The sequence below is a fragment of the Trachinotus anak genome, unplaced genomic scaffold (genome assembly GCF_046630095.1).
Source record: "Trachinotus anak isolate AG129_WGS33_773 ecotype Australia unplaced genomic scaffold, CSIRO_AGI_Tana_v1 ptg000010l, whole genome shotgun sequence".
NCBI classification, from domain to species: Eukaryota; Metazoa; Chordata; class Actinopteri; order Carangiformes; family Carangidae; genus Trachinotus; species Trachinotus anak.
In genome coordinates this window covers 17,888,450-17,900,742 of record NW_027273861.1, presented here as the reverse complement: position 1 = coordinate 17,900,742, position 12,293 = coordinate 17,888,450, and the positions used below count along the sequence as shown (strand labels likewise).

The 12,293-nt window shown below is 39.3% G+C and overlaps 1 protein-coding gene across 1 annotated transcript; it reads right to left on the bottom strand.

Moving 5' to 3' along the window:
- Positions 1-3,064: 3,064 nt before the first annotated feature.
- Positions 3,065-12,208, bottom strand: LOC139627270 (hydroxylysine kinase-like). The gene is made up of 5 exons (XM_071488049.1): positions 8,918-12,208; positions 7,700-7,996; positions 5,386-5,528; positions 4,531-4,711; positions 3,065-4,089 (listed from the first exon to the last, which is right to left on the bottom strand). The coding sequence occupies exons 1-5, from the start codon at positions 9,096-9,098 to the stop codon at positions 3,650-3,652; spliced, it is 1,242 nt and encodes a 413-aa protein (XP_071344150.1). The 5' UTR covers positions 9,099-12,208; the 3' UTR covers positions 3,065-3,649.
- Between the last annotated feature and the right edge of the window lie 85 nt (positions 12,209-12,293).

The following is a 12,293-nucleotide window of genomic DNA, read 5'->3' as shown; positions in this document are numbered from 1 at the left end:
TTCCTCTTTCTCCCACATACCCTCACACACACACACAGATTTCCTCCTTTGCCTGCACAGTCGCCCTGTGACTCAGTCAGCTCAGTAAATCCAGTCTGTCCAATCGATTAGCTACCCCTCTCCATGCGCCTCCCTAATGTTGGAGCTCTGAGAGGCCACTGTGCTTCACACCTGTTCGTCGCAGATAGGCCACCATGACGCTTTGTTACAGCCAACGTAGAGACGTCCACTGAGGAGCGACGTGATAATGTGCGAAAGTTTTAATGAATTCATGCTGACGGCTTTCTCTTGCTCTCCCATTAGATTAGTGAGTTTTGTAGGTCTGATGGGGAATGGCTCGTGATAGACGACTGAGGCCAGCATCCGTCTGCAAAGCCCAGACACTCTGAAACAAACTGATAAGACGGAAGAAGCCACTGAGCTACCACAGCAGCTTACTAATTGAGGCCTCTGTCTCCTCTTTAGCTTCACTCCCAACTGTGAGGAACATCCCTTTTGTTTTTTTGCATGGTTTTGGTGGCTGGATTCTATTGTGATTATATCCCTGTTAGAAAGTTGTCACACTTTAGAGGTGACTTTATCCTTGAAGTATGCTTTCTTTGGAATACAAATGATGCCACTAAATCAACAGAATAAAGAGAATTTCTCCACACAGAGCAGATAAAGAAAATAATTTGTATAATCCAGCCTCACTTGTTTCGGATAATGCCACCTAAGTAAGCAAAGCTATTCAATAAATGCTCAGAAGCTACATGCTCAAAGTGCTACATAATTAAGTAATGGGCACACATTTTTTTTTTTTGTGTAAAACCTATTTAGGACCTTGCCAGACTGTCAACTAATATAACAGATGAGAAACATCTTTGTTAACACAGAGAGAGACCCATTAGTCTAGGATTAGCTCCAACATCTCAGGCACTATAGATGGTCCGGACATAAAGCTAATATGCATTACACGACCGTCTGTCAGGGATCCACGAAGTGAATTAGTCCTAACAGGTCAGCTTGGCAGCACTAAACGCTTGGCAAGACGGCCAAGAGCTGTGCATCTGATAAATCCATATTAAAGACAGAGACTAACAGTCGCTTTCAATAAAATAAAGAGACGCAGCTGAAAACACGTAAAACTGGTGGGCTAATGGGGCTTACTGTTTTTTTAATTTTTCATTCTCACCTGATGCAAAGAAGTGTAACTGACTAGGGATTATAACTATTGTTGGCAATAGTGTTTATTTTATTTGTTATGAAATGTGCAGTTTACTATGCTAGAATAAATGAGCTTTGTTTTACAGTATTCATAGCCAGAGTCTAGACGGGCTTTCCAGGAACCCAGTCAATGATTGATGAAGACGTTTTCACTCTAATAATGCTTTTAAAGTCCAAAATCATCTGACAAATGACCCTGAGGAGCTGAACTGCAGTCACAGAAATACACTTTGATGGAAATCAGCAACACTGAGCTCTTCGTTGGAGCAAATTATGCTTATGATCGGCACATGGACAGACCATACTTACTTAGCTGTTGGAGAGAGGGAGGTGAAAATGCTCCCTCCAGCTGCCTTTTCTCTTTTCTTTTATCTTCAACTTTTGTAAAATACAAAAATATTTTTTATACTGTATACATGTATGTGTGGACAACTGACTAAACAATGTAGAATTTGTAATTCCAATCTTTTTTTCACTATTATTTTACTTACTTATTGTACTGCATCTTGTTGTCTTTGTTTGAGAAGAGCTGCAATAATACCTAAATATATCAAACATAAAATAAAGAAAGGTCATTCAAGAGAATCAACAATGGGTGCAGCATATTTTTGAAACAATAAATTCTGACTTTAAAAGCCTGCAGATTGGTGGTCTTTGGAGTGTAAATTAAATTTCTGTGCTGTATTTTAAAAAAGGTGCAGTGTAGGCCCAGAGCTCTGTTTTGAAATGCCAAGAGGATTAATGGCACTGATGAGTGGGGTTGGTGTATTAAGCTAAGTCCTTTGAGTGTTGCCATTTCTATTTCATATTTTATAATTTGCGGAACATGGATTTAAAGTATTACAAAGAGAAAAAGCAGATTAGAAAGAGAGAGAGAGAGCGAGAAGAGTGGCTGTGGAAACAGTGCAAAGGTTCAGATCTATGCCTCTTTGGGCTCGCTGTGCTCGAACTACAGTGAAACAGACGGAGCACAAACATGAACACAGGCAGACATTCACAGACGCACACTGTGACTTTTTCTGCATGAGTGGAGGTACATATCGCGAGCTGCAGCGGGGGCAGAGGGCAGATGGTGCCTTTGAGGTGGGAGGTTGAAATGTAGAAAGGTAGATGAGGTGTGTGTGACTGTGTATGTGTGTGTGTGCGTGAAGTGTGATGGTGTCCGGCGTGTTGACATAGGGCTCTGGCTGAGGTGTCTGGAGCACAGCAGCAAGCTAAGGTGAGATACAGTGAAAGACAAAAAAAAAAAAAAAATTCTGCTACTTCAACAGTATCATTCAGCATCTTTCCTGTAAGCTCTGCTCTCTGGTTTACTCAGAAGGATGAGACAGGTATCAAACTGAGAGGCAGGTCTGGGCCCTTGAATGTTTTTTTTTTTTCCATTTATACTGTCTCAGTCATGTGAAAGGTGCTCTTTATGCAACATCCTGTTCACACTACATTGTTAATCTAACACTTAAGTCCTATTTTTTGTTTTTGAAAAAAAAAAACATTTTCTCACATGAAGAGGGTGATGGAAATCACTCACCCTTTCCACAAACTAAAAATTTCATACAACATCATGAGATATGAGGTGGCTCCACACCTCAGCCCTCACCCCCTCAGGTAAAATCAGAGAAAATTACTCAAGTGGTCCCAAACAACTGTGGGGCTTTAAAGGTTTTTCAGACATTGAGTCTGAAAGACAGAAGGAGCCTTTTATGCGGAAGGTGGAATAAGTGGGTTAGTGTCTCCATCTAGTGTTCAATGTTTTCTTTTTCAGCACTACAGCTTTCTCTGCAGAGAAGGTCAGCGTTTGCTTCTTATTCTGGGACCAATAAAATCACATTATAATTACAATAATGTAATTTATATCAACTTACTTTTTTTTCAAAACTTAAAGAAAAGTGTGTTATGCACAACACTAGGATCAACTGCAGAAATGATCAAATAAGGCAAGAAGCAAAGAGGCATTGCCTCAGTCTTAGTCTTAATATTTATTTGGTTTATAAAACAATACATAATACAAGTTTGACTGGTTACACTGAAATTAAGATTGTTTGAATAAAGATCAGTGTACCGTGTTTTAAAAAGTTGCATTTTAAAGTAAATGGTAAGTCATCAATTATCAAAGGTAATTACAACTAACTATCAAGTCTGTAGTTTTTTATGTTATTATGTTGTTAATAAAAGAATTTTGGTCCAGGCTTTCTGCTGCCATTATTTAGAAGGTGCATGATTCCTGGTGAACTAAAGAGATATAGTAGCTAAAAGGCTAGAGGTGGATTGAAACCAGTTCTGATCTTTAAAAAATTGAATCAAATATGGTAATTTGATCCGAACAGGTTCAGAAATACAATGTAGATCACAATCAGAACTGTTACACAGTGACTGATTTAAAGTGTAAAAGATACCTAACAAACTATCTTCCTCATTAGCTCCTGGTTAAAGATGCAAATGCTCATTAACTGTCTGAGTATGTGCTGGCATCTGTGAACCATTTCCTTTCAACTTCTTTCTTGCCCAGCTCCCAGAGGTTGGTGAGAAGCCGAGTCCCATTCTTCGCTGTAGTCAGGAGATACTTCTTGTTATCTGGGTATTTTTTGACATTGTACCTTCCATAAACCAGAGACTGGCACAACCGACCGAGCACCAGCAGGAAGAGGGAATCCTTCTCATCATTATTGAGCAGCATAATGCTCTCCCACCCCGCTAGCACTGCTCCACCTACATCCAAAGGACTGGAGTTCTCCAGCATCAAGTACGTGATCATTATTGCCACTTCAAACACGTAGCATCCATTTGTGAGTAGAGAAAAATCCAGGATGCCTGATACCTCATGATGCCCATTGGCAGCAGGTATGACAATGATGTTCTGGTCATTTAAGTCCCCATGTATTATTCCTGTATAAGACAAGAGAACACTTAGTATCATTGTGTCTTTAAATGTACTGCAGGGGAAAACTGTACATCTATTTTAAGTAATTCTACCATTTTAGTATTTATTGCTATTGGTAGCAGCCTCACATAAAGTGTCTGTAATGGTAGTAAGTGCAGGTGAATTTAGACTTGCCCATGTCAATGCGATTCTACCAATCCCCATTTTCAAATTCTTACCTGCACATTGCAGCTCCTGTATGGTTGAGGTTAGGGTAAGTTTAGTTTGCTTCTTGCATTGTCAATAGACATTGGCCATAAATCACACGTCATGGAATCCTCCAATATAAACTTAATTTCTAGGTTTACTGGGCTGGATTAGTATTCACTCTGTCATACACACAGAAAAATGAAACACAGTGAACCATATGCAGCATATAATGAATGTCGGCTTGTTATCTGCATTACCTTTCTGGAAAGAGCTGAGTTTGGGCTGCACATGTGATTTAAACTGTTCAATGACTGCTTTGATCACTTCCTGCAGGGGATCTCCATCCATCACTGATAGGTAGCCCTCAAGGACAGGAATGTTGGACAAACTCCAAGGTGAATTGTTTTCTTCTAAGACCTCAATGTTTGGTGATACCAGCTGAAAAATGAAAGTCTTTTTTAATCATAACTTTTTGACACCTTATTTATGGCAGCTCGGGGGCAAAACCCAACAGCACCTTTGGTATATTGTACTCTTAAAGCAGATGTGGCTATGCATTAGCAAAGGGTTTCTTATTTACACATCCAGAAGACATGCAAAATTAGTATGAATCTGGAGTTGTGCTTCTGGACACGTGATAAAGAGTTACTCTCCCTATATTTCTTTTTTGGTCTTCATCAGCTCCATTTTTGCAAGCAACAGTCTTGGATCTTTAGAATGGGAATACTCGACTGTGTTCAAACTTTGACTATCTGCCGTTTGGTGCTGGCAGGTGGTAAAAAGTGGGGTTTTCTAGAGGTTTTTAGCTGGAAACAGGTTTGAAGAGAGCAATGGGACTGAGCCATTGTTCATACAAGAATACTGATAAGTGCAGCTTTAAAAATAATCACTGTTTTTATTATGTGAAAGAGGTTGCTCGCCTACAGCTATCTATAGAGAATCATATCCAGACTGATACCTCTGTTTTCAGCCACAGGGAAAAAAGCTCTAAAAACCAACTGGTCAGCATCAACAACAAATGACAGACATAGTTAGTTTGTGGAGGACAAAGTCGTCCTGCTTCAACCACCTGCTCCAAATATCCCATTAATAGAATTTGATCTTTAATGTACCTGTTGCAATATGTTATCCATGGATGCAGCCAACTTGCCCACATTATGAAGATCCCTCGTCGTGACTGGAGATTCTGCGATGGTTTTTCCAGGCAGATAGGATAGCAACCTGACACAGTAGATTTGAGCACCATGTCCACAGTCTAAGAAGGTAGGGTGGATACAAAAACAGCCACATGTTCAGTTCAGTACAGTGTCACAACTCTGTAGAGTCTGGTTTAGAGCTTGAAATTATCTTAGTTGATTGATTTAATACTGTTTAATTCCAGACACAAAGCCTGGCCTGTGTTTTCTCTTGGATTATTCACAATGGGCAAAACAGGTGGGGCTGGTTTTACAAAATAAATGCGCTGGAATGAGGTGATTTTTTTTTACATTGTTTTAGGGTTCATCAGTATCAAAAGTGTTTTTCCCAAAGAAGTGTTCAGCATTGCAAAGCACAGATACTCAGTCTTGTCAAGCAGATAATCACGTATGACTCACTACAGTATTGTGAGTCATATAAGGTTGCCTAGATATATATACATATACACACATTCACTGGCCACTTTATTTGGTACACCTTGCTAGTACCAGGTTGGACCCCCATTTGCTTTCAGAACTGCCTTAATTCTTCATGGCATAGATTCAACAAGGTTCCTCAGAGATCTTGGTCCATATTGACATGATAGCATCCTGCAGTTGCTGCAGATTTGTTGGCTACACATCCATGATGCAAATCTCCAGGTCCACCACAACCCAAAGTACTCCACTGGATTGAGATCTGTTGACTGTGGAGGCCATTTGAGTACAGTGAACTCATCGTCATGTTCAAAAAACCAGTTTGAGCTTTGTGACATGGTGCGTTATCCTGCTGGAAGATGGGAACACTGTGGTCATAAAGGGATGGCCATGATCAGCAACAATATCCAGGTAGGCTGTGGTGTTTAAACAATACTCAGTTGGTACTAAGGGGCCCAAAGTGTGCCAAGAAAACATTCCCCACACCATTACACCACCAGCAGCAGCCTGAACCTTGACACAAGGCAGGATGGATCCATGCTTTCATGTTGTTGACACTAAATTCTGAGCGTTGCAGCAGAAATTGAGACTCATCAGACCAGGCAATGTTTTTCCAGTCTTCTATTGTCCAATTTTGATGAGCCCATGCAAATTGTAGCCTCAGTTTCCTGTTCTTAGTTGACAGGAGTGGCACCCAGTGTGGTCTTGTGCTGCTGTAGCCCATCTGCTTCAAGATTCGACATGTTGTGTGTTCAGAGATGCTCTTCTTCATTCTTCATTAAACAATAAAGTCAAACATCTGTAACATCTAATGTGTACAAATAATATTACGTATATATTATTGTAAAATTAATCACTTTTGATTTAATAACCAAAACGTCACAATTGTGTCTCAGCATTACAAACAATCTCCTAATACTAAATGAAACAGAGATCAGTGGCATTCCACAGTCAGCTTCAGCTTTTGTAACCTTACTGGTGGGAAGGCTTGAAAGTCTGCATACCTACTGTAGCTTTTTTTTTTGTCAGGAAGCCCCAAGGGTTGAATGTGGCCATACCTCAAATTCTCTTATTAACTTATTCTCAAATGCCCTCAAACTGTCAACAGAGCTTCAGTGTGCCTCCTGTACCAAGAACTGCAGCAGCCATCCACATACCTTGCACAGTATGAAGTAGCAGCACAAATATTCTCTTAGTTCAAAGACAAAAGACAAAAGTGTTGTCTTGGTTCAATTCAATACAACTATATTAAGTTGAGGGTTTAGTTTTAGGTTTCTGTGTCTGGAAAAACTGATTAAAGGAATTGTTTGACATTTTAGGAAATACATTTATTGCTTTCTACCAGAGAATTATATGAGAAGATCGATACCAGCTGTGACATGGCATAATTGTGGTTGGCCCCGATGCAAACATTTTTCATGCACAGACACACACAACCACTGCAGAGAATGGCTATGTTACCATGGAGATATTTGCATCCTGCAAATTAGCCTTTGACCAGCTAGCTGTGTCCCCTGGCTTTCATCTTTTGTGCTAAGGTAAGCTAATGGACAGCTGGATGTGGCTTCATTTTTAACAGGAAGATGTAAAAGTGGCATTAATCTTCTCTTATAAAGATCCATTCTTTGGGGCCATTTAATGGTAATGTATTTATGACTTCCATATGTACAGGACAGAAAAGTTTGTTTTAATTTAAATGTGTTTGCTACACGAGTAGTTGCACATGGCGATGGGGGTATGCTACTTCTGAGAACTTTAACTTGTTTTGCAACTGGACTGTTTTGTGTATTGCCCAAGGTCATTAGTATAATACCTATTTCCTCCAGTCTCATGAGCTGCCCTGTGGTGGTGGACACAGCAGTCTGAGCAGGAACTCCATGTTGGTGTAGAAAGGACATGGCAAGAGTCTGCACGCCCACCAGGGTGGTGTTCTTGCTGTCTTCTGAGTTCAGGATCTTCAGGACGTACTTGGTACCCTCCTTGTCCACCACAAGGAAGTTCTGGTCGATATAACTGGGCAGGGTGGTGATGTCAGTTACTGTCACTCCATAAACTTGCAGTGTCAGTTCGGTTGCTTGCTGCAGGGTGAGTGTTGGCCTTGGATTGACAGCTGTGGCATTATTTGTACATAACAGTAAAATTACAAAACAGTTTTGCACAAATAAGTAAACTTTCAGAGTCTGACAGTATTTGGATAGTCTCACCAACTGTGAACTTGTGAATCTACCAAAGTTCCCAGCAAAACCAGAAACACATTTTTTAGTTTGGCAGTCACAATAGGTTCATGAAAATCAATAAGGGGTGGAATGAAACCTTGCAGAGGCGGATGCAAGTCTGACAGAACTCTTTGTACGTTGTGTAATGAACTCCCTCCATTCTCAGAATGGCTCCACCCCATGTCTAACTAAGCAGAAGCCAGAATAATTGATACACGTGTGGGTGTTGAGGGCCTTGTTCATTATTCACTTCCCCAGTTCTTCTTTATCTTCACAAGAATGTGATTTACATTTAAAAATCTACATCGATAAAATACCACAAGCCTACATCAATGTATTAGGGTACACAAGAGTGGACTTAGGTACAATGAGGCTCTGATCTTTTTTCAAAGCATCAAGTTGTTTCTCATGCTACTACTGAAATCTAATATCTAATCTTGAATTTATATTTTCTTGATGCTAAAATAATTAAAATATCCTCTCCTGTTTACATTTAGAAAATATTTTACGTTATTAAATGCAATTCAGATGTAGGTGTCTGTGAGTGTATGTTTTTTTCCTTTCTTTCTGTTGAGTTGAGTTGAGTTCAGTTAGTTTCCCAGTTGATCCCTGATGCCCAGTAGTTGGGCTGTACATATATACCACATTCTGCTGCTTGAAATCAAAGATTACTTTGTTTTTACAATGTCTCAACAGCCTTTTGCAGCACTTAGACAGCTCACACGCAAACAATAATGGTGCTGACCTTAACTAGATGAAACAGTATTTCGAGTATTGTTTTCCATTGATTTAACAAAGAAAACAAGGGCACTTACCCATCATCAGACAATGTGGAGGAGGTGAGAGGCTGGCAGTACAGAGTGTGAATGCTACAAACTGTTGAACAGATTTCAATCTGTGTGTTTGTGGAGAGGCCAGTAAAACCAGATCCCCCACAAGTCTTTTGAGCAAACTTTGTTCACCTAACCTAAAGAAGACAGAAAACACTGATATCATTTTGCTTTTAGGTCCATTTTTAATTGGCTAGCTTTCCTTTTTTTATTCTTATTGACTTCCTGTGTAGCCCTACAACAAAGTGGGTCTTTATCATTAACAGAGACCCCTGCTATGTCTGCAGTGAAATGGTAAACACACTGTAGCACAGACTGGAGAGATATTACTCATTGTGCTTGTATGTCATGTAAACAACTGTTGCAGTAAGTGTGTTGAATGCCTAGAATTTAGCAAAGTGATTTTGGATTATTTTTTTTTAAACACAACACACTTAAACAAGGTCATTAAATCAAACACTGCACACTGTACAGTATATGAGGCTGTTAAGGAATTATGCTTCTGAGAGTTTTGGCAAACAGCCCCAAATCAGTTTTTTTTTTTAAAAACACACAGTGGAACAAGTGGAAGTTTAATAACCTGAAACAACATGTCAAGTTTCATGTCACCATACCAGATATGTCCTGATTACAGGTGAAGAATTACAACAATATAGTACTGTAGATCCTATAGCAGCTTTATTATTCTCATTTACCTGTGCTGCTGAGATATTAACCAATAAGTTAAGTGTCTTGAACTGTGCTGTCAATTTATGGTTCTGTTTATACTTTTTACTCACTGTTGAGCATACTACTGTAGACAGTATTTCTATAAATTTTAATGAAAATTGTACCACAGCTGCACAGAAAGTCGGATACAACAATTATTTTACTGTAATCACATGATGTACATAAATGGTCCATTTGAAGTAGGAGCATATGAGGACCACCTGAGGGCAGTATTACACCAGATTTTACCCAGAACTAAAGAAAGCAGGACACACTATATAGTACACTACAGTTTTTTAAAGCCCTTTTCTAAACAAAAAAATGCATGAGTAAATAGCAGACAGAACTGATTCTATGAATAATAATAAAAGTGTGAGTCCACAATGTGAAATAAATCTAGCTCCCTGGTAAAAGTGTTCTACACATTAAATTCTCTATAATGTAAAGCTCAGAGATGTTAAAAGTAGGTGAGTTGTATCAAGTGTTCATCTATAATATACTTATAAAAATGATGCATCTGTGTACCTAAGAGCACATACAATGGTGTCGTATTTGCAACTGAAATGTTGTAGAGATTTAATGTGATTAACCTCTTGGCTTTAAGGCTCCAGCAAACAGTGAAATGACACGGGTTCTTCGTTTTATGCTTTCCAAAGATTTATTGGCTTCTGCAGCTTGGAGGGATTTCTGTATTTGTTTAGAATTTTGTAGGATTTTTTAAACCATTTAAGATGGCGGTTTGTTTGTGGTTTTCTTTGGATTATGCTGGATTAGAGCAATTTGTGCAACAGCAGAGAGAAAGATTTGTTACGTGAATCTGTTGGGACATTCGTGCTAATGAGAATTAAACAATTTTCACAACCTAAAAGCACCATCCATGATCCAAATGTAATCAGTAGTGTAAAGTGATGCAGTAACAGTCCATGATAGAGTTACTAAATTGTTAAATATCGCTGACATAATTTCAGATGTAACATGTTTTAACAGCTTTTCATAATGGGCAATTTAAATCTCACATATATCCCTATCCCTACAGTGGCTTCACTTCTTGCTTTTGTCACAGAAATAACAGGCGTCATGACATCCTGGAGCTGGTAAAGAAATCCTCACTCTGTTACTATACAAAGTATCCTGCAATACAGAGGTTCAGACTGGTTCAGTGGTCTTTCAGCTCAACTGAAAGCCAGGCTCCTGGGGATCTAACTGATTAGAGTCATATGGAATTTATAGAGCTGTTTTAAGAGTTTGCATGTGCAGCATGACAACAAGGTGCCAAGTGAAATCATACATCATTACAAGGATTACCCTGCAGTGATTTCTTATTGACCCTTTCATCCACAAACCAGCAAGCTTTTTAGTTTCTACAGATCAAGATGTGGTGGTGTTTGTGTTTTATAACAGATGGGCGGTAACTGCTCAGACTTGTTGTTACTCAGTGTAGTAATTTCGAAGATGTTTTACAAAGCAGGTCAAAGATTATACAACGTAATTATTTACTAGACAAGAGATAAAGGTAAAAATGTGAAAGTAAGAACACTCCCCAGTGCAGGAGTTGAGCTATTGATGAATGAGACAGCTGTAGAACGGTACATTTAAAACTGGCCACACACCAGTTATATACAGCGGTTATACAATATGTTACCGACATGAGGAAAAATAACTTGGTCTCACTTGGCTCATGCTGTTCTCTGACTGATTCCTGACTGTGCATGCTTGCGTGGTGACACTGATCTCACATAACACTGCTTGTTAAATCTGTGTTTTTCAATACACACACCGATCAGTCACAATATTAATCCTAATATTGTTCATTTCAGTTCACAAGAAATGGATTAAGGTCAAAAACTAATTATGCGGTTGCACTCTAACGGTTTCTCACCACTAACACACACACACACACACATACATGGTTTAATTCAGTGTTTTGCCACCTGTTTTGGTGCTGCTACCACCAGTGCAGACTCTATTGCAGTTTTCCCACTTAAGTCCTGCTTGTTCGAGGTATTCTGACGTGACCTGAAAAATTTCCTCTCCTGTTGCTTTTTCTGGCAATGCCTTGCAAAACAGGAAACTTTCCCTGATGGCGTCCTGATTCAAAAAAGAACACTGGCCAAAAGTTGAGTATGTCCACTAATTTCCGTACACTCATCAAGTTGCAAAGCTAATTTCCCACTGACGAGTATCTTTTGTAAAACTATGATTTCGATGTCTGGGGCACTGTTAGACAGTTTCCCTCCACACACCAAGCATAACGGAGTCAGTGCACTCAGATCCCCAGTGAAAGTAAATCCAAAGGAAAGGTAACTTTCGCTGTATTGCCTCGAGTTCACAGTTTTTGTTATTTTCTGAACTTTACTCATACTAGGCCCTTCATCTGGGTCAGAATTGAGTCCAGGGCCTAGTTCAGAGTCTAATTACGCAACGAGTGCAAATGAAACCTTAATTGTCTTAAATTCATATGGTCATTATTGCGCTACTGCCCCTATTGACATGGAAGAGGATTGAATCACTTAGCTAACCACTACAATCAAGGTACAGACGCTCAACGATGGCAGATTATTTGCAGCAAGTAGATATAAATATATATATATATAAATCTGACAATTTTCCACAGCACACCTGACGATGTCTCACGGCACACTGGCTGAAAAAC